The 23,899-nt window shown below is 36.9% G+C and overlaps 1 protein-coding gene across 1 annotated transcript in view; it reads left to right on the top strand.

Moving 5' to 3' along the window:
- Positions 1-23,899, top strand: part of RELN (reelin) — a 548,597-nt gene that overhangs the window by 471,251 nt on the left and 53,447 nt on the right. Inside the window, exons 42-46 of the mRNA XM_049783824.1 lie at positions 467-687; positions 1,523-1,670; positions 5,273-5,531; positions 6,589-6,838; positions 12,514-12,682. Of these exons, the coding sequence (XP_049639781.1) occupies positions 467-687; positions 1,523-1,670; positions 5,273-5,531; positions 6,589-6,838; positions 12,514-12,682 (1,047 nt within the window). The remainder of the gene's footprint in view (positions 1-466; positions 688-1,522; positions 1,671-5,272; positions 5,532-6,588; positions 6,839-12,513; positions 12,683-23,899) is intronic.

Here is a 23,899-nt window from a genome sequence, read left to right as displayed (position 1 = left end):
CATATTTTCTTTCTGGAGTGATGAAAATGTCTTGAAAGTAGATAGAGATAATAGTGAAAGTACTAAATGTCACTGAACTATATTCTTTTAAATATATTAATTTTGTCCTATAAATTATACTTCAATTATTAAAACCTTGTAATAGGTTAGATGGCAAAATAGATAGTTGAGATGATAGGTAATTCACCAGTGAAGTTAATATTGAGTAGATAAAGGAGTGAAGATAAATTATTGACACTGTGATGAAATTTGGAAGGATATACAAATAGCAGGAACCTTATTGGCAATGGCCTGGAATTTTAAGGCAAAATACTGGATGAGGAATGGACTGTGTGTTCCTGAAATGGTGAATTGTGTTTTCTACTTCTTCAATGTGATGTAGATTTCCCATTGCTCATTATGTGGTTCCTTTGAAAATAGGTTGATTGGTTGATTAACTTTTGAAATATTTGCACCTCTTTTCCAGATCTGTGCGTTTCAGATGGTACCAAGGGTTTTACCCTGTTGGTTCTCAACCAGTAACATGGGCTATTGATAATGTCTATATTGGTCCCCAATGTGAAGAAATGTGTAATGGACATGGAAGCTGTATCAATGGAACCAGGTGTATATGTGATCCAGGATATTCAGGTCCAACCTGTAAGATAAGCACCAAAAATCCTGATTTTCTCAAGGATGATTTCGAAGGTAATACTTTCTCATAAAATCTGATGTAGCTTTTTGAAAGAACATAGATGTTCAATTCAATTTGCAATATAGGCTGAATCAATTAAATCCTACTTTATCATTTCATTATTTACCATTACAATTGGAGCCATGCAACTTTTCACTGAGATCTGACTTTTATATACCTTCATTTTGAAAACATGATCAGTAAGAGCAAACAATGTCATAATTTTTAAAATCTAAACCTGATTTTGCTACTTTCTGTTTGTGTAATTTTTGAATAATAATAATTATATGAAATGTCTAAATCTTCTTGTATAGAAAGAACAAGAAGAAGATCATATTGGATGCAAGGATTGAGCGCAGGGTGGAAGCATATAAGACAAATATCCTACTCAATATGCTCCAGGTGCAATGATCAAAAAATTTTACAGCTAATTTTCTATTCACTGTATGTGCTCTCTGATAAAATCCAGGAAAATCATTCTTATAAGAGGAACCTGAATCTAATAACTATGTTAGGATAGTTTGGTTAAAAATAATCTTCCTTAAATAATCAGAATGGCACAGATACATTGAAGAAACCCATGGATTGTAATGGAGCAGAACGGAGGGGCCCATCTGATTGACCCAGAGGAAAAAAGAAGTTCCCCTTATTCTTTCATGTGGATCATTGACTTGTATAGCTAAAGGTGAACAGTTCAGACACAGTAAAATGTTGAAGAGATCTCTTACATCAAAACTCTGACTTTAATATTTATTATTTACATTTAAGAACTATAAAGCACACTTATGTTCCTTTTTTGAAAATATATATGACTGTATTCTTGATCATAGTTTTTCTACTTTTTTTCAGGTCAGCTAGAATCTGATAGATTTTTATTAATGAGTGGTGGGAAGCCCTCTAGGAAATGTGGAATCCTTTCCAGTGGAAACAACCTCTTTTTCAATGAAGATGGCTTGCGCATGTTGATGACACGAGATCTCGATTTATCACATGCTAGGTAATATTTTCTTTCTTTTCTTCCTTCTTTCTTATTTTATTTTAGTCACTGTGACTTACAATAAGTTTAATATTGGTGTACCAAACGACAGCAGTCCACTTTTTTTCATCAATATCTCAGGGTTTAAGCCTTTTAGAAAACTGTAAGAACACTTCTTTAAAAAACTGGGAATTGAGACTCTATATGACCTAGCAATCCTGTTTCTGGATATGTACCTACCCCAAAACTTAATTCAAAAAATATCTGTCCTATATTCATTGTAATGCAAACCTTCATTTCTTCTTTCCTATTTTTCTTCTTTCCTCTTCTATCGCTTTTTTCCTTTTCTTTGTTTTTTATTTTCTCTCTTTTCTTCCTTTCTTATTTTCTTCTTTCTTTTCATTCTTTTTCTCCCCTTCCTTCTTGCCTGATCTTTCTTTATATCTTTCTTCCTTCTTGTTGAAGTAACATTGACTCATATTATTATATTATGATATAATATTATATAGGTTTCAAGTAGACAGTGTTATAAATTAATATCTGTATTTACTGTATTATTTTTGACATAAAAGACTTGTTTGCATCCATCACCAACTAATTCATTTTACTCAGTATACCTATTCCTGAGGTAGCTTTAATTTTTCTTGTACTTTAAGGGTTTTGTTTTGTTCATTCATGTTAGTTTGTTTCTTTATTAAATATAAGTGAATTCATTTGGTTAAATCATTTTAGAATCATTTCCAAGTTATTTCATTTAATATAATATCCTCTGGATTAATTCATGTTGCAAATGGTAAGATTTCATCTCTTTTTATGACTGGGTAGTATACTGTGTATATAAATTATATCATCTTTATTCATTTATCTGGCAACAGAAGTTTAGGCTTTCCTAATTTTTGCATATGGCTTGTTTAATTATTGTTTTCCTATTCTGCAGACAAACTTTGGGACTTCTGGGCCATATAGTATTTCTATTCTTAATATTTTGCTAGTTTCTATACTATTTTAATGGCTGTTTAATAAGTTAATAATTTGTAAATGCAGTAGAAAAGAACACTTTGAATTGTGCAGTAGCAAAATAGAGTTGAATTAGAAAAAAGGGTAGAGAAATCTCAGGGATAAGCCTTTCTATTGGAAATGCTAAGATTCTTTCTTGTCAAAGACATTCCAATAAGACACAATTTACATAATTTCCATTATGAAAATGAGATTTGTGCAATAACTAGATCAGAAGTGAAACACAACTGATCAGATGACAGTTGATACCTGGCATTTTATTAGATACCTGGTAACTAGGAAATTACTCACTTTAACTTCAAGAAAATAATGTTTATCCATCTTTATCCTCTTTATCCATCTCCAGTAGAACAGTATTTTTGGCACCTGAACTATGAGGAAAGTATTTACTTTCCATGCTTAGTAAAAAGCTTAATTAAAATTCAGTATATCCTCATATTATTCACAATTAATCTTATATCCATTAGCCATGTAAGTTAAAAGCATGTGAAGCATAGTTCTATTCTTATAAGCATTTTTTCTAATGAATTTCTCATACAATCTAAGCAGTAATTTTCTAAATTGAGCACACTAAGAAACAGACATTTTAAACTGGCTCAGAGGATTATGTCCTGTCAGGATGTGTATCTCTTGATCACTTGATGAGCCAAAAACTTAACCAGAAAAATAAAAAATAGAATTTAACATATATAAAATTTGAACCCTGACCTATTTTTTTAAATAAACAGAGAAGTCATTGTTTTCGTTTTATAAAACACTGCAGGATATGGTACATCTTAACATACTCAAAATACCATTCATCATATTTTCCTCTTTAAAATCTTTTATTTGTAAATATAAATTTGACTGTGACTCACAGAAAATATTTCATTTGTGAGATAATAAATTTAATTATAGAAATTTTGTGAGTTTTTTTAAACATCGGCCCTGCATTGATGTGCAGGATTTAATTGAATAGTCTTTATTTCAGATTTTTATTAACAGCTAAATTTTTTAACTTAGAATCTGTTAGTTTTATTTTTCCAAAAAAATTCTGACATGGTTTATCTATATTAAATTGATTGAACATTTTCTCAATACAAGGAGACAAAATACTATTTTTCTATAAATGATTATTCTTTTATAGAAATAAACCTCACTAGGCACTATGTATCTTTTTTTAAATAATCCAATGTTAAAAGCTCCATTATTTATCTCATCCCAGTAGCCTGCTGTGTAGGATTTGCATATATTGACCTCAAAATACTCTGTACAAAGTACCAATTTTCTCAGGGTTATGAGATAAGTGAATGCCTGATTAATAAGTGGGGAAAGAGGAACCTATAAAAATGCTTGATTCTAATATGGTATTGATAACTTTTGTTATAAGCCCTGTATGTTTGGCTGCATATAGTATTGGGTATGAGTGTTGGTTTGCTGTGAAATTTATTCTGTATTGCCAGCAAGCATGGCAGCCAGACCAAGGACCAGCAGCTTGCCTGCCAAAAATAACATGTGAGCTAATTTTCATGGCCACCCCAGCTGGTTTCTGCCACTATGTCCACCTCCCTGCCAACTGGGAAAGTTGCCATGGGCTGACCGCCACCATTCTCGATTGCCATTATCATCCATCCTAAACCAGCAACAGTCAGAGTCAGCTTGACCCGCCACAACCACCACCCACACTCATCCACCCCTGCTCCTGGCACAAAAGGCAGCAAAAGAGCCCTGGCTTGATGTATCTCCTCCAAAGGATGCCTGCCCTGTCAAAAAGAGAGGCTACAACTAGCAAATTATAAATGTCACCTCAAACCAGTAATAAATTCAATCTAAGAAACTACTGGTAAAAACTTGAGTAGGAATAAATTTGTCAAGAAACATCACAAAGTACATGAATTACACTCTTCTGGTATCACTAATACCATGACAGTGTTCACTTCCAAACTTGGACAGCTTCTGCTGTCCCTCCCATCTTTCAAAATCACCAGAGAGCTCAACTCCCTCAGACTCCCCTCTGTGGAGGGGTGCAGATTAGAAGCATGGCCGTAGAATTGATATTTTTCAGACTTCATATCTCACTTTTTTCTTTTTTTTTTAAAGAATTTTATTTATTGAGACCGGAGCAATGGTGCAGCAGTAGGGCATTTGTTTGCCTTGCATGCGGCTGACCTAGGAAGGACTGTGGTTTGATCCCCCAGAATCCTATAAGGTCCCCAAAGCCAGGAGTGATTTCTGAGTGCATAGCCAGGAGTAACCCCTGAGCATCACCGGGTGTGGCCCAAAACCAAACAAACGAACAAAAAAGAAATTTTTTTCATTTAATTATCTTTATTTAAACACCGTGATTACAAACATTATTATAGTTGCATGATTACCCCTCTTCACCAGTGCAACATTCCCACCACCAATCAGCCACGTGCAAGGCAAATGCCCAGCTATGTGCTACCTGTCTGGCCCCCTACTCACTATTTTTCACACACAAAAAGAAAAGTCATACTGTTTGGAATGTGTAATAAGTCCTCATAATTATTAAAGATAGCCCTGGTATGACCCCACCTGCTTTCTTTTGTCAATGCTCTGAATTTCTCTTGGAAATAAAAGTCTACAGCCAATTGTACTCCTGACAGATTTGTGCAGTTTTTCATGAGACTGGGATGTGGGAAAGGTGTTCCAGACCCCAGGAGCCAGCCTGTGCTTCTCCAGTATTCCCTCAATGGAGGCCTCTCATGGAGTCTTGTTCAAGAGTTCCTTTTCAGCAACTCCAGCAATGTGGGCAGGTATATTGCTCTGGAAATACCCTTGAAAGCTCGCTCTCCTTCTACTCGCCTCCGCTGGTGGCAGCCATCTGAAAATGGACACTTCTATAGTCCGTGGGTTATCGATCAGGTCAGTCCTTTTGCCATTCACTTCTTTTTTATCTCTTTCTTTCCTTCTTTCTTTCTAGCTTTATTTCTTTCTTTTTCTTGAATTAATGTTGTCTTAGATAGTATTTAGTCTAACCTCCACACCAAGAGAGGATGCCAGGACTGACAGTTGAATGACTTGCCCATAGGAATGAAGATAGATTAGATCAACTCCTCGATATTTCTTTAGTTGCTTGCATCTATAAAAATACACACAACAAGGGCCAGAGAGATAGCATGGAAGTAAGGCATTTGCCTTGCATGCAGAAGGATGGCAGTTTGAATCCCGGCATCCCATATGGTCCCCCAAGCCTGCCAGGAGCAATTTCTGAGCATAGAGCCTGCCTGAGCGCTGCCGGGTATGACCCAAAACCAAACAAACAAACAAAAAATAGACAAAACAGAAGGTCCAAATCCTGCTCATCAAAGATTCTGCCATATGGATAGAGGAACTTAATCAAGCATAATATGAGTTTATAAATCTCTAAAAAAAGAAAATGTGAAAATTAGCATTGGTGCCACATGCTGTAGTTCCCAAATCCTCTTTCCTTGACTTTGAAGAAAACATAAATAAATCTTCCTAATATTCGTATGGACAGTTCCAAAGGATCTCCATTCATAATCAAATGTGTATCAATTAGAACTCAACCCTTTAATAAACAGCAGCATCCATGTGAAGAATAGGGACCAAGATGCCTTAGGGTACAATCATCCTTATATAGAATGTTACATGGAAAATAGTTACATGGAAGCCAAGTTTTGCCTTCACAGCTAGAGTTCTTGCAGTTTCTAAAGGCACAATTTGGCCCATGAAGGCTGTGAATAGTTTTTTCAATCCTTTGATTTGTTTTCTATAGTTTCTTGCCAAATGGGCAAACAGACCACATCAACAAAAAGCATTCTGAAAGGGCCCCTCACATTATGCTTGCTGGATGCTAGTTTTTAGCAGTCTGATCAATAAAAACAAACAAATGATGGGATTTGCTTCTATCTTAAAAATCAAACTGAAAATTTAAGCATCTTTTCCCCCTAATTTTCAGATTCTTATTGGAGGGAATATTTCTGGCAATACAGTCTTGGAGGATGATTTCACAACTCTGGATAGTAGAAAGTGGCTGCTTCATCCTGGAGGCACTAAAATGCCTGTGTGTGGTTCTACTGGTGATGCCTTAGTCTTCATTGAAAAGGCCAGTACCCGTTACGTAGTCACCACAGACATTGCTGTGAACGAGGATTCCTTTCTACAGATAGATTTTGCTGCCTCCTGTTCAGTCACAGACTCTTGTTATGGTAAGTATCCCACTTCCAGGTAAAGGAACAGGTGTGAGTAGATGGCATTTCTTATTACCTTTGTATGTGGATCATTTCCATCTCTGATAAGTGAAATCTGGGAGCTAAACCATAGCTGCAGTCTTCAGAGGATTGTATGTAAATTGAATTTTAGTAGTCCATTTTTTAAAACATAAGAAGGCAAGCTTTTAGCATATGGACAAAATTTTAATTAATAAATAAACACATGAAAACTTTTAATAAAATATTTTATTAAATATATTTTTATTTAAAGTATTGTGATTAAGTTATTCATAGTCAAGTTTTAGACATACAATGTTTCAGCACCAATTTTACTACTGGTATCAACCGCCCTCCACCAATGTTCGCAGAATTGATCCCATTCCCGACCCCCCTACACACACAGACACATACAGACACAAACACACACACACACACACACACACCACCACCACCACACAGCTGGCCATCATAACAGGTATCTTTTTAAGTCCATTGTTAAAATTTGGGTATCATGATTTTAGTGTTGTTGACGCCATAATTTGAATATTTAATTTAAATGGCAATCCCAATTAATATCCTTCTTAAATACAAATTTGTTGGGATTTTTTTGACTATTGGGTCTCCCCAGGAGTACTCTTAGCTCTGTGCTGGAGGATCACTCATGGGAGTGCTTGGGGGTCTTGCAGTGCTGAAGATCAAATCCAGGCCATCCATGTAAAAGGCATATATGCTCAGTTCTTTGAATTAGCTCTGCAGTCCTGCAATTATTGAATATTCTTAGTATAAGCTGTGCAGAATAAAGTCTATTAAGACAGAGTGAACAGCAGAATAAATACATGAGAGCTACATGTATGGTTTTCCTTTTGTTTTGTTCTTGGCCCACACCAGAAATGTTCAATGGTTACTCCTAGCTCTGAACTCAGAAATTGCTCCAGGTGGTGTTTGGGGGCTAGAGATTGAACCTGGATCTGTCACATGCAAGGCAAATACCCAGCTCACTGTACTATCTCTCTGTCCCCATGATCGTTGTTATTGTTTTTAATGAATTTATTTAAAGAAAATGCATCACAGAGTTGAGAGTTAATCATAATACACTTGTTTCCAGATAAGTTAAAGCAAATTATGAACAAATTAGAAATGAAAATAAAAAACAAAATGGAAGAGAAGAAAAGAAATAAAATAAGAGAGAAAGGAAAAATACAGCAGCAAGTTTGTAAAAATTATTTTATCTCCAATGAAGTCATTAAAACAATGGCAGAAGGTTTAGGAAGCTCTTGTCGTTAGCTGTACATTCTGTTAAATTGGCGAATTCCTAGGGATGACAGCATCAAAGAAATGAAAGTGTCCAAAAATTGGGGCCGGGCGGTGGCGCTAAAGGTAAGGTGCCTGCCTTGCCTGCGCTAGCCTTGGATGGACCGCGGTTCGATCCCCCCGGCGTCCCATATGGTCCCCCAAGCCAGGAGCAACTTCTGAGCACATAGCCAGGAGTAACCCCTGAGCGTTACCGGGTGTGGCCCAAAAACCAAAAAAAAAAAAAAAAAAAAAAAAAAAGAAAGTGTCCAAAAATTAAAAGTATTATTACTGATACTACAACTTTTAGGGGTATGTACCCAGCTGCCAGGCCTCCTAGAAGGAAAATTTGGGATGAGAGTGTCCACACTTACTTACTCCAAAAAGCCCTGGTGATATCAGCCCCAAAACTGGCATATCTGAAGTGTGGTCAGATTAGTATCTCTGCAAGAAATTATAGAGGACCAGTGATGAGGCAGGGCCATCAGGAAAATGGTGGTTCTGGGTGATGGAGGCAACTAGCAAGCTTCAGCAAGGTAAGTCCACTCTCTTCTTCCAAGATGGCCAACTTTCTGCTGAGTGACCCATGTTTTTAATTTTTTATTCATTGATTTTTTAAATTAGTCCAGTTATTTTGTCATTTTCTCCTTCTTTCCCCACTAATTATGGAACTTTTTAGTTTGGTGCTATACTTTTTTTTTTTAAATATAATTTTTATTTTGATCATAGTGTCTTACATATTGTTGACAATAACATTTTAGGTACATATTTACATAAAATCAGGGGGGATTCCCATCACCAAATTGTCCTCCCTACACCTCCGTTTTTGTCCTACCTCCCATTTCCTCTTCCCTCACCCCCAGGGCGGCTAGAATATGTGGTCCCCTCTGTATCCAACCTACTACTTAGTAGTCTTGCACCTGTTTGGTCTTGATGCCTCCCTTATCTCCCCCTCTAACTGTAGGCAGGACTAGCTAGTTCAAGTTGCATGATTTTGCCTGAAAAAGAGAAGATAAATAAACTGGGGTAAGAGTCTAATACTCCAAAAATGGATGGAATCCTTCTAGAGGCTCTCATCATCGATTTGGGAGATGAAGGAGAAAAAGAAGGTGAAACACTCCACCAGTACCAAAAAAGTGTCAATTATCCAGTGAGGACTCCAGCTATATCGATAAGCACCACAAAAAAAAAAACAGACGAAAAACAAAACAAAACAAAAAAACAAACAAAAACAAACAAACAAACCAAAAACACGCCATGGTCTTGAAATAAGAAACATGGAATAGAACATAACGAAAGAAGAGAAAAGAAGAGAAAAAAATAAGTATAATTGGGGACCTCGATTTCAGTAGTCACACCCAAACAGAGAAATCGACCAAAATAGATAGGTAAATAAAAATAATAATAACAATAATAAATGAAGGGAAAAAAAAAATATATATATATAAAATAACCAAGGTTTTGTGGTTTTTGTATTTTTGTTTTTTCCCCTCCTGCCCTGGCACAGTAAATATTGGGGTCATTCGAAAAGGAATTCACTTGGCCTAAGAAATATGGGGTTTCTCCGTCCTTGGAGTATACTGTCATGGGATCAGCTCTAGACTTTGCTCAGGATCATTTATTCTCCCGGTGGTATTTTTTTGGTGTGTGGAAGACTTCTGCTCTGTCCAGGGTGATACAATCTTTTTTGTCAAAATGGATCACAGAAGGTTCGAGAAGGCATTGGTGGCTGGATGGATTTGAGAATACAGGGAAAGAAAAGAAACCCCCAAACTTGGCTTGTAACATAGAAATAGAGGTGGAAACTTTCCTGGTGCACAGGGAAGCCTGAAAGATCAGGTTATACACTCAGTATTTACATCTGCTGGGGTAGAAAGGAGAAAGTAAATGATATATTGTTGGTGCCCACTTTTCTCAATATAATATATAAAATGAGTGGAAGCACAGGGTAAAATAATCATGATAACATATTCCACTTAACAACAGCCTCTCAGTTCAATCATAAATGCTTCTTTCCACAGTAAGACCAGTCATGTGTACTTCCTTCCACAGATTGGCACACCCTTTCTGAGACTGATAAAATAAAAGAGGAAAGTGTTAAGCAGAGTTGGGAATAAATTATAAAGGTTTTCAAAGGAAAGAACAGGGATTTATATTTGACAAGATTGTCAAATAAGAGGGTTATTTAATTGTGCTTTAGGAGGGTTAGCCTAAAAGCTGATGAGCTGATGATAAGGAAACCCAATTTTAAAGCTACATGATGACATTTGTAGGAAGTGTGGCTTGCAGAGAAACTTGAGTGGATAAGGTTAATATGAGATAATGCAAACAGGATACAAAGCAGCCAATCTCAAAACTTCGTGACTGGTTGAACTTGGTAGGTAAAGAAGAAAGGAGATTTCTGAATTTGGGGGGACACCCAGTGACACTCAGAGGTTACTCCTGGCTATACACTCAGAAATTGTTCCTGGCTTGGGGGACCATATGGGGTGCCAGGGGATCAAAGTGCAGTCTGTCCTGGATCAGCCGTATGCAAGGTAAATGCCCTATCACTGTGCCATCGCTCTGGCCTGAGATTTCTGAATTTTTAAACTCGGAAGATCAATGTAAAAGTTTTGGCATTTGGTAGAATTTAGTGGTCAAGAAGAGATGTTTGTTTTTAGAGATGTTTGTTTATGAAAGAAAATGAGTCTTTTTAGGTAAAAATAAAATTCAGTGGAGCTCTTTTTTAGATCACATAAAGACCATGTTACCACTTTCTATACTATAAGTCTTCCTTGCTAGAAATCACAGTATGCCTGAATCCAGAATAATTCCAGCTGAATGACTAAAATCTATATTGTGAAGTAAAATTAGGAGATTTGAATATACAGGTAGTAATTTAAGTCCTAAAAGACACCTGTGAAGTAGAAGACCAGAAATGTGTTTTTCCATAGCATGGAAAACCATTATTAACAGTATTATAAACCACATATCCTCATCAGTTTTTTTACTTTGATTTAAAAATGAAAGGAGGAAAACAAATGGAGTTTAGAGGAAGATACAAGCAGGAAGAGATAGCACTGGAGTCAGAGAGAAGATAGACTTTCAGAACAGTATCCCCTCCCCACAAAAAGTAACTTCCAGCAGCAATAGAGTAATCTGGAAAGTCTAGTTTAGGGAGGACAAGTCCAATGAAACAAGCCATTGTCTTTGAGTTGAAAAGGCCACAAGGCTACTTAAGAGCTGTGTGTGGTCCCACGTAGGCCACTTACAGGGAGAGTGGAAGTAAATGTTTAAAGGACCTGACACCGCAGCTGAGTGCAGAAGAGTGAAATCAGTCTCCACAGGTGAGACCCTAACATCCACAGTGTCTAAGGTAACCGAGTGGTTTCAAATGTGCCATCAAGATTGAGTAACATGGCTTTAGAGAAAACAATTTCAGTAAAGAGGTGAGGGCTAAAGAATTTTAGAAAGCCTCAAGAGGAGAACAGTGAACATTTTTTAATGTGTTGTAAGTTGGATGTTTCCGAAAAAGGAGAAAGGTAAATATATCTTTTCCTAGAATCACTTCACCTGATCTCCTACCTAACTGTGTATTTAGGCACAAATTGCATGGCTTCACCAATCTCTTGAAACTCTCTCATTTTCAGGTATAGTGTATGACTCAGCAGAACAGAGTATATAAAAGCAAAAGAAAGTTTGCAACTTCTCTGCAGTTTTACTTATGCCAGAAACAAAACTAGCAATTAGCTCTCAGAGTCCCTCTAAAATGTCAATTTTGGAAGCATCTGCTCCAAATCATTACTTTAAATGATTTTGATAGGTCAGGGAGATACTCAGTTGTCACAGGTATGTGCTTGGCATATGCTGAAACCTAAGTATGAACCCTAGCACCATATGCCTACACAGTATCACTAGATTAGTTAGCTCTGGTGTTCCTCAGGATCACCAGTTCCAGCACCATCACTTCACCAGGCTTAAACATTGAACTATCTAGCTAAGTATTGCAAGGACTGACCTCTGAGCACTGCTTGGGCAGTCCAAAAAATAACAATTGAAGAGTAATCATTGTACTTTATGGTTAAGATGTTAATTATTAAATAGACATACTGTTGTTATATTTAGATATATATCATTTATATGATATGATCTCTAGTTATTATATCAATAAATATATGTTATACTTACAAAACTATTACTCTAATATATCTGAAGTAATAATTTTTTTATGATTCTTCTGAAAGTTTCTCAGAAAAAGTTCTCAGGAAACTCTCAGGAAAGTTCTTTGAGTCACATGATCCTTTCCCCCTGAAAAGAAAATTTTGACTGAAGTTAAAACATAAGTAATCATGGCACCTGGATCTGTGCATTTCTATTCAGAATAATGCTTCCTGTTTCAGCTATTGAATTGGAGTACTCGGTGGATCTTGGATTATCATGGCACCCTTTGGTGCGGGACTGTCTGCCTACCAACGTAGAATGCAGTCGCTATCACCTGCAGCGAATCCTGGTATCAGACACTTTCAACAAATGGACCAGAATCACTCTCCCTCTCCCTCCTTACACCAGGTATGGATACTTCTGCGTGTGATGAAGCCAAATGTGAGATAATTTGGCTTGTCATTTCAGCATAGTGAATATGGATGAGAGTCAGGATTCTTCATTTCTAACTTAAGGTATTGAAACGCATGTATTTTTTAGGTAATGTTATATACAATACAAATCATTTTTTCTAGTAATCTTATTTTGTGTTTTCCCCAAATCCAACCCTTGATTAATTCTTAACTCTCTTATGTTTGATTTTGTTTGTTGGTTGGTTTGGGTTTGGGAACCACACTTGGATGTACTCAAGAATCACTCCTGACTCTACTCCAGAAATCACTCCTGGCAGGATTAGGAGACAGCATGGGGTAACAGGGGTTGAACTTGGGTCATCTGCATGTACAGCAAGAACCTAGCCACTGCACTATATGTCTGCAGTCACTAATATTTTTAAAAAATACCTTGTGCAAGAGAACAGTGACTAAATTAGTCATCTCCAATTTGGTTCGGATTTGCAAGGACCAAGTCTTAATTTTGAAGGGGTTAGGGGAGGCCACACCCAGTGATGCATAGAGGTTACTCCTAGTTCTACACTTAGTGGTGCTCCAGGGAGATGCTGAGGATTGAACCTGGGTAAGCTGTATGCAAAACAAGTACCTAACCCACTGTACTATCTCTCTGGCTTCAAAGGATATATGTTGTTTTTTGTCTGTTTACTTGTTTCATTTGTTTTTTGTTTTAGGGCCATCCCCAGCAATGTCTGGCAATATGCAAAGCAAATAGTCTCCCTACTGTATTATCACTCTGGACCCCAATGCTTAAATTTAAAGTAGACTCTAAAATAAAACAGATTTAAATGGTGTCTGTTTTCTGTCAGACTCCTTACTATAAACATAGTAGTAAGTGGTATCATATAAATTGATGCATTCTTTTATTTGGATAGCAATTATCAATTCTCCATTATAGTGTCTTTAAGAAATTATTATGGCTTAATAAAATTCATAGAAAATACTGATAAGGTAGTTAAATATTAATTGTGTGTGTTGACCTCTTGCTTGAGCAACAAGGGAATTCACCTTTTCAGCGAGAATAGTGTTTATACCTCTCTCTCTTTTTTTTCTCTCTCTCCTGCTTTCTCTCTCTTGCCAGATAAGTTTTTAATCATAGAAAGCTTTAAAATCTCGATAGAAAGTCTTACTTCCTGCAAATGCACTATCTCTAGTTACTGCCATTAAGAAAGAAGTAGAGGGCTAGAGTGGTTGTCCAGCAGGTAAGGTGTTTTCCTTGCACACAGCTGACCCAGGTTTGATCCCTGGCATCTCATATGGTCCTCCAAATCTGCCAGGAGTAACTTCTAAGCTCAGAGCCAGGAATAACTCCTGAAGACTGCCAGGCATGGCCACCCCCCACCTCCACCAAATAAAAAGAAATAGAGCAACCAGTGTAGTATGTGGAAAAAATTCTAGTTTGGACTCATTCTTGTATTTTCACCCTCCCTCAAATGAAAAATGAATAAATTTTCTAGGAAATTAAATAAAATGACCATTTATATGGGGAACAATTTTTCTTGGGATTATCCTGAGTGGAATGGTTTTAGTTACTAACAGCCAGAGCTGCTCTGCAGTTGCTGGCTCAAAGGAACAAGACTATATTAACTGTCAGCAAAGTTGCCAAGTTTAAATGAGATACACAAGATTTTGTTGCTCATTAAAGGTATTGCCACACATGAATTATTAAGGTGATCTTATTAAGTGAAATAGAAAAACCTCCATTAAAGCAGTAGTCTTTTATGTCTTTATGAATTCTGTGAATTATTACCGATCTCCTTTGTAGCATTTTGCAAATAAATGACATTCTAAGATTTATTCCAGCTAGTTATTATACCCCAGAGTCTATTACTCAAGAAAATTATTCCTCCATTTTAACCTATCCATTAATTGTCTCTTGCACATACCCATAATTTTGACCCTTTCAAATAATAGTTGAAAAATAGAATGAATTTCTATTTCTTCTTGTAGTTGCATTGAAATTTCAAGAAGTTTTGTATATTACCTTAAAAACTTTTATATTCTATCTTAAAAACTCATGTTGACCAAGATTCATAAAAGCAATAATGCCTGCTAACTAGACATTTGGGTAATTCAAATATGTGTTCTGGTAGAACCCAAACCAAGACCCACTTTCATCATTTTCTGCTCTGTGACATGTGGTATGGATCCTTAGTACTCTGTCAGGATCTGAGTACTTTGTCCCAATGAAAGAAACTCAACATATCTACACTATATCTGTTCTTAACTCCAATTTATTCTAAAATATAGTCTGTCTTATTTTCACTTGAATTTGCTGCCTCAGTATCTGCAACGAGTTGAGATGGTTTTCTGTGTCTATCAGTGAGGATGTCACTTTGTAGTTCTTCAATTAAACAACATTGTACTGACAGCTCAGAGCCAGGTGCTGATGGGTGGTTAGGAATGACTGTGACAATCTGCCAATTGTAGTCTGTTCATTCATTTATCATGAAAACATCAGACTAGGATCCCTGTATGACTGGCCCAGAGGTGATGAAAGTTAACTGAGGCTGGTTGTCCACAGGTTGACATCAAACCATTCTCTAAATTGAAATGGCCAGATATTATCAGTACTTATCATTCAGTGATTCATTTAACAAATGCTTTTTTAAATGGTTTGTTCTATAGTAAGTCTTTGTTAGAAACTGAGCTTATCTCTGTCTGAACATTTAGTCCTGTGGGAGACATATTAAACAGATCACAGTAATTATCAGTGATCACAAAAATAAATATTTAATTCCAAAATGATAAGTAATCGGTTTGGATACAGGAGGATAGTTGCATGAAGCTGAAATTATATAACATCTGGAGATTTTTTCCTTGGTCAGAAAAGGTTTATGAATTTCTAGGTACAATAATAGAGATAAGATATGAAGGGTGGATAGGGGCTAACTTGTTAAACCGCAAGAAGGAGAATGTACTCAAAATTGGGGGGGGGGTTGTTATTGAAGGATAAAAAGCTTTGAGCAAAGCACTAATGATAAGATTTGCATTTAAAAACCTTTATTTAACTGGATGACAAGTTGGGACAGATAAGAGTAGATGTAAGGAGACTCTCTTTTTTTATTTTTAAAAATTATTTTATTTAAACACCCTGTTTTACTAGGTTGTTCATAATATAGTTGTGTTTTTTTTCACAGTTACAAGATTGTTCTTTATTGAGTTTCAATCATATAGTGTACAACACCCTTCACCAGTACACATTTCCCCAGTTTCTTATGTCCCACTTTTCCCTCTCTCCCTCAATCGCTGTCCCTGCCTATGTGATCTCTCTCTCTCTCTCTCTCTCTCTCTCTCTCTCTCTCTCTCTCTCTCTCTCTCTCTCTCTCTCTCTCTCTCTCTCTCTCTCCCTCCCCCCACCCATAAGGAGACTCTTAAACAGGAAGTAAATATGGTCCTTTGGACTAAAAATATTAGTGTCAACCATGATATAGCAGACATGAAGAAAAGTGGAGGAAACAACATTGTCTGAGCTGAGTGGTGGACATGGGATAGTAAGGGAAAAGGCAATGTTGAAGATGATGTCTTTGTTCCTAAATTAAAAAACTGAAACCTGGGCCCGGAGAGATAGCACAGCGGCGTTTGCCTTGCAAGCAGCCGATCCAGGACCGAAGGTGGTTGGTTCGAATCCCGGTGTCCCATATGGTCCCCTGTGCCTGCCAGGAGCTATTTCTGAGCAGACAGCCAGGAGTAACCTCTGAGCACCGCCAGGTGTGGCCCAAAAACCAAAGTAAAAAAAAAACTGAAACCCTGGTGGTGGGGCTGGTTTTGTTTTTGGGGTGTCATCAAACCCAAGGCTTCATACACAAGAAGCACATTCATCACTGAGCTACACACTGCCAGCCTGAATTGTCAGTGCTTTGCACTGAGACACTTGGCTTCAGATATGACTAGGTTAAAACCTAAATAACCAAGAGTATATAGAATCACCATCTCCATTCCTTCCTTTCTATACTAAGTTAAATCTTCTTGGAAGAAAAAATGTGTAATAGTCCCATTCTAAGTTAAGTTTTTTCATGGTGGGAGATAAAATCTGGGTGAAAAGAATATGCCCAGTCAACATCAGCTAATCATTAATGCCTTGTTAGTTTATCATTGCTCTGGGGAATGTAGGTGCTAACAGATAGGAGATAGTGTTGGGAGCTGAGAGGTGGAGGCCCTAGGCCTTCAAGAGTGTAGATTATGTAAATAAAAGAACCTTCTAAATCGGGAGAATAATGAACAGAGCTGGGATTCAAAAACATGAGCCTGGGGAAAACACAGGAGTTGCTGATGGAAGCAGAAGGCTTATTTCTGATATTGCCAGGAGATGCTGGTTACTAGAATTTAGTTAACAATCATTATGCAGGACAGAGAAGGTAAGGCAGTAGGGAAAAATAAAGTCTAGTGAGTTTTACACTGTAAATACCTTTTGTTTGTTTGTTTGTTTTGTTTTGGGGCCACAGCCGCAACGCTCAGGAGTTACTCCTGGCTCTGTGCTCAGAAATCGCTCCTGGCAGGCTCAGGGGACCATATGAGATACTGGGGAGTGAACTGGGGTCTGTCCCTGGCCATCTGCATGCAAGACAAATGCCCAACTAATGTGCTATTGCTCGGGCCCAGCAAATACTCTTTTAAAGAAAAACAGGAGCCAGGATACAACAGGTACATTTGCCTTGTACATAGCTGAACTGGGTTCCATTCCTGGCTTCTCATATCATCCCCCTGAATATCACCAGAAGTAATCTTTGAGCACAGAGCCAGGAGTAAGCCCTGTGTACTACAAGGTGAGGTCCCCCAATAAACAAAAGAACAAAAAATATTTTTGTGTATATACAATATATATACATATGTATACATATGTGAGATCAGCTAGACCCAAGAAAGAGAACATGCAAGTTGTTATGATAATAGCCATACGTAAAGTAGCAAGGTCTTGACTATAGCTTAAATGGAGAGGATAATGCTGCTGTTCTAAGAATTGACAAAACTCAGTTATCAATTTCATTTCCAGTGCACACATTTAAGGGCAGAATGAGTGAACTAGCTATTAAAGAACATGAAAAAATGCAATCAGGAAAGTAGAAAAAGACTTCAAGTCAAATGTCATTCAAAATCTATGTGAGAAAAGAATATCCAAGTAGAAAGAAGTAGCCACACTAACAGAGTTAAGGAGAAAAGAATTCACAGTTAATTTATTCATTATTCAATAAGGAGACAAGAGTATTGCAAAAAAGTTTCAGTAAACTAAAATAAAGTGAATACAACTTTTCTAACCCCAGAGACTATGGACACACATGTACTACATTTTAGTGCTACGTTTTCTTATTTGTAGTACATTTTTCCCTTTATGGTTTCAGGGATCAAACCCAGGACCTCTCTAATGCAAGGCAAGTGGCACTACTGAACTGCCTCCATTACCCATAATACTACATCTTTATTACCTGTCTTTGGAGAAGAGAGAATGCTAAGAATCCTTAAGACAGACTTTTCTCAAAAGACAGTGTTGGAAGGTAGTGCTGTCAGGTTTAACCCATAGAGCAAACAGTGTGGGAGACTCCTCAGAAAATTAAGAATAGACCTTCATATGACTCAGCAATTTTTTTCCTGAATATCTGGCCCTATACTAGAGTATTAACTCGCTAGCATATATGTACATCAATGGTCATCACAACACTACTCACACAATAGCCAAGGCCTGCAAACAGAATGAATGCCCAAGAACAGATGAATGGATAATGAAATTGTGATATATATGTGTATATATACATGCATATATATAATTATTTATATATATATATACCCACAATGGAATGCTATTTTGCTATAATAAAAGGTGAATTCATGCAGTTCACTACAACCTGGATGGAATTAAAAGTAATCCTGCAAAGTAAGTCAGAGGGCAAAAGACAATTATTGAATAATCTCATTTTGTGAAAATAACCCCTGAGATGTTGCTAATAGAACAGATACGGTGGAGTCAAGGGTGAAGGGAGAAGGAATCATAGTGGAGAGTTACTGACACTTGAGTAGTGGAAGTAGTGAAGTAACATTGCAAGTATAAAACAATAATATGGAAACTATTGTAAACCAGGTTCCCGTAATAAAATTAATTTATTAAATAAGAGAAGATGAGAAGCTGTCAATTTTTTAACCTCTCATCTAAATCAACCTCTAATTTCCCAAAACTAAAAATAACAGGTGACTCAAGTGGCATGGCTATTAAATGTCACCTGAGAACCAGGTGAGTCTGCAGGTAATCCAAATCCACTAAGAAAGGACTCAGAGGGGTAGCTGCCACTGTAAGGCTCAAGGCTCCGGTGTGACTTAGCTATTTTAAGTCACAGTTTGAAGATGATCCATTCCCTTCTACTAGTCCCAGTGACCTAGCTGATACCACAGTCTTTAAAGATTAACTACAACTCTTTGGAAGCCAAGCATCTTTTAACCACAGCAGGGAAGCTATTTAATGTTAGCAGGAAGTTTAAAGGAAAGGTGATAAGTACAAGAAAGGGTAAGAAGAGAGTTGGAAAATTAGGGTGGAAGGGGAATAGGAATGCCTACAGCTTTTTGCAGGTAAACAAATTTTGAGCAGGAGGAAATTTTTCACTGAGATTATCACCTACTATAACTGAAAATAAAGAAAAGGTCTTATCCTTAGGAAGACTAATAGTTAAGTAAAAATGAATCAGATTTATCTGAAGAAATAGTTGAGGGAATTACAATTCACTTTTTAAAGCAAAGATAACTTCTCAGTTAGCAGTAGCTTCTGAGACTTTTTCGGGCAAACATTCATATTACTAAAGAGCTTATTGATTTTCAGTCATTTCAAAGAAGCCTTACATCTTATCCAAAGGCAAGTCCACTGTGTTTAGTGTCCTCCGTGAGCTTACTGAAGTAAGTTGTAGTTTTTCTTATTCCTACTAATTATAATTATCATCAAAATAACAAAGAAAACTATTTAAACATATTTGATTTTACTTGGAATTCTCAAATCAGATTTTTACTGTAAGTTTAAAAGGCCTCCAGATAAGACTGAAGAGATAATAAGAGCATGAGGCACCCCCTCCTTTGATCGACTCATCACATATGGTTTCCCAAGCTGAGTCTCTCCTGAGTAAAGAGTACAGAGCCAGGAATAAGCATTGTGTGTGGCCCAAAACCCACATTACAGAAATAAATTATTCTTCACTAACATTAAAGTATGAAAAATACCAAATTAAGGAAAATAGGAAAATACATGCTAAATTCCCATCGTGTCACCATCTAACTTCAAAAAAATATTCATGATCAGTCTTGTTACATCAGTAGCGTCACTCCTGCCACTCCCATACTATAATGAAGCAAATTCAAGCCATGTTATCATTTAAAATGTAAATACTTTAATATAGCTAAGAGTTTTTTTAGAAAGATAACTGGTATCATCACACTAGAAAATGAATGATAATTTGTTATTTACTCTCAACCCTGTATTCAGTATTGAAATACCCTCATGCATCATGAAATGTGCAAAATTTTTAAATTCAAATAAAAATCAATATAATTGGCTGACATGTCTTTTAATCTCAAAGTCCCTGGTCTCCCTCTTCTTTTTGTTTGTTTTTGATTTTTGGGTTACTCCTGGAGGCACTTAGGGTTTACTCCTGGCTCTGTGCTCAGAAGTCACTCCTGGCAAGCTCGAGGGATCATTTGGGATGCCAGGAATCGAGCCGGAGTCCATCTGGGGTTGGCTGCATGTAAGGCAAATGCCCTACCACTATGCTATTGCTCTGTCCCCACCTGGTCTCTCTCGTAAGATAAGGATTAAGACTCTAGGGAGGGTCCATGCTGAACTAGGATGAACAAAGCTCTCCGTTTGTTTTCTTACAAGCAAGGAGAGACTTGCAATTTAAATGCTTTATAAAGTTTGGGGTTGTAACCTATAATTTAAACACTTACTCTTCTCCATATACTATTCAGACCTAAGTGGATCATTAGAAATTTAGGAAAGAGGAAAATTAAATAGCAGAATATATTATTCTCTTATGTACTGATTTATATTACCTTAAAATCCCAAAGTATTACCTGGATGCTCTGCAAATTTCCACTGTTAGTTCTAGTCACCAAGATATTTTTTTTTTACCACAAGATCGGGGATATCTAAAATAAGTCTTCATTGCTAGGTGACAGTTCTGCTCTCATTTCCACCCCAAAGTGTAACTTTCTTCTTCTGTTTGTGAATTAGTATTCTCTTCTTGAAGTTGTGTCCCAAAGCAGGATCTACTCAGCCCTTTAAAACCCTTTGTCACACTTTATTCATATTCCTGGTACTTATAGTTTATGTATCTCTTTGAAAATAAAGGAAACATTAGAGAAGGATGAAAAGGTTTAAAAATGGGCCAGAGAGATAGTATAGGGATTAAAATAGCATAGGGATTAGCCTTGCATAAAGCCAATCCCCAGAACCACTTGAAGTCAATTTGTATACACACGCACACACACAAACACACACACACACACACACACACACACACTGCTAGGAGTGAACCCTGAGCACCACTGGACGTGTTTTTCCCCCCATATATACAAATATATATACATATATATATTATCAATGGTCTTTTTCTTCTGACAGTAAAGATGACAATGAGGATTTATTTTATAAGTAGGCAGTCATCTTCAATGCAATAGTTATAAAGATATTGAGTTATGTAACCAAATCTATTGACAAGTGTGGATGAGTTTAAGGAAAGGTTTCTGAGAGTGAGGGAAGATTTTTTTAACTGTTTAGCAAAGGCATTTAATTATTAAACAACACTTAGTGATGTACTTTATGTGCAATAGGCAAAAAGAGTAAATGACAGAAGTTCAGAAAAGAGGCAAAGAGAGAGATAGCAATGATTTAGAGAAAGGGAGCAATCTCTGGGTTATTTCCTCAGTTGCCAAGAAGGAGCAGTAGAGTTGGGGAGGGGCCCTCCCTTACTGTATCGAAAGTTGGGGATAAATGATGACACCTATCAAGGGACTACACCTAAAATCTTGCAGGTCCGAGGTAACACTAATTAATTAATTTTTATAATACCCTTGTGAGGCGGGAAGGAGGATTTTCTGACTCGCTCGAGCAGGGAGGTGTCAGCATCTAAAAGTGTTTGAGGCTTGCCATGGTGAAACTCTGACAGGACTGGAATGTCAACTCCCAGACTCTAATTTTTAACTTCTATTTAAGTTCATCCCTTTGGTGAAAGCATGCTTTTTTTCCTTATATAAGCATATTGGATAACATATACACTCCCTTCTATGCTTGTAGATCCCAAAAGTGTAGAACTTTACATTTTAACATGGAAATAAGGGAATTACTATCCCCTTTGAGATTGGCCCTTAGAAATCATCATCAGCTTTTACTCCTTCCTTGTATAGGACCCATTACTCATCATGCTCAGAGAACTTTTAGCATCAGAATAAAGCTTTGTACCTTCACTTATCATCATTCCAATTGATTGGCTGGGCCTGCTTGTCATCAACCACTATTTTCTTTCCTGTGGAGTGCCACAAGTGTAGGAAGCCAAATATCATGACTAGGGGCTTGAGCCTATAGGGTGTTTGCCATGCATACAGCCAACCAGCTTTGATACTCAGCATCCCATATGGTTTCCCAAGCATCACCAGGTGTGACTCAAAAACAAAAAATCATGGATTAAAGTTTCTGTAAAAGCTGTTCTCAACCCAATGATGAGCAGAGCACATATCTGGTTTTTAAATCTTCTGTACAAATTCTGCTGACCATTTGCCTGGTCTGTAATTAAAAGTCAGTGATCAAAAATCCACACTTGTGGAACAACTCTTGCCAATATTGCTATCCACCACTACTGGATTTTCCCATCTCCCTTTCAGAGACCTCTAATCCTCAACTGACTTTTCCCCACCCACTCTACAAGGCATCCCTAACTTTTTCCAGACAACTTTATTCTGATAAACTTAATATTTGAAATATATATATTATTATGGGCTGGAGTGATAGTACAGTCGGAAAGGCACTTGCCTTGCATGTAGTCAACCCAGGTTCAGTCCCCAGCATCTCATTTGGTCTACTGAGCCTGCTAAGAGTGATTCTTGAATACATAGCCAGGAGTAACCCCTAAGCACTATAGACTATAGCCTAAAAACAAAAAAAAAAAAGGCTTATTATGATAAACTTTACATTTACAAACAACTAAAAAGTAAACATTCCTAAGCTTATCTGATCTCAGAAACTAAACGGGATATAACCTGGTTAGTACTTGGAAGAGAGACAGAATGATAGCAAACAATCCAATACAAAAGTCTATATATAAAGTGGCACATTATGGAGGGCTTCCCAGAAGTGCTCAACAGCTCTGGGGCTGTTCCTATGACACTCAGTCTGCTGAGTGAACCTGCAGTGCTCAGTGCTTGAACTCCACTAGAGCCACACCAAGCAGGATAGTGCTGGGGATCAAACTCAGGGTCTTTTAAATAAAGCATATGCTCTACTCCTTTGACCTTTCTCTCTGGCCCTAATAGATACCTTTAATAATATGGTATGTGCTCAATGGGTCATGCATAAATATTAGGTAAACGAACATTTTGTTTCTTTACTATTTTTTTCTAATCACGGGAGATAGAAAACAATATTCCCAGAAGTATTAGAGTGCTATTACCAGTTCTTCAGAACCTTCAGTCTTAAAAAAAAAAAAAAAGACAGGAAGAAACAGTCAACAAAACAAGACCACAGATTCTAACCAAGCATTAAAGTTACTCATGGAAGGAGGAGAGAAATAGCTCAAAGGGCAGAAAGGTAGTATATGGGGTACTTTGGCTATGGGTACAGCACAGTAACATGGTACTCTTAAAATACAAAAATTGTACAGTCATATAAACCCATATTACCTGGATTTAAAGCATTTTTATTTAAAGTGAAAGGAAGGCAGAATACTTATCAGAATCCAAGTAATGACAGGCTCCGGAAATAGGATATTACACTGTGTTGTGTTTATAGTGCTAGATGTTGTCACATTGCCATATATATAACAGGTATAGTTGTGAATTAACCAATCATTAAAAATTAACTGATCAGCCAAGCCACTGAGTTCCTAACCTCAAGGAGTTGTGTTTCCATTATTTACTATGAGAAAAAGACCAACTCTTTCTGCCTATTGAGCACATCCAACTGATTAGCACACTGATTATATAATGTGTTCAA

The sequence above is a fragment of the Suncus etruscus genome, chromosome 1 (genome assembly GCF_024139225.1).
Source record: "Suncus etruscus isolate mSunEtr1 chromosome 1, mSunEtr1.pri.cur, whole genome shotgun sequence".
In the NCBI taxonomy this organism is placed as follows: Eukaryota; Metazoa; Chordata; class Mammalia; order Eulipotyphla; family Soricidae; genus Suncus; species Suncus etruscus.
Note: the sequence above shows the minus strand (reverse complement) of the source record. Positions and strands in the feature narration are given on the sequence as shown.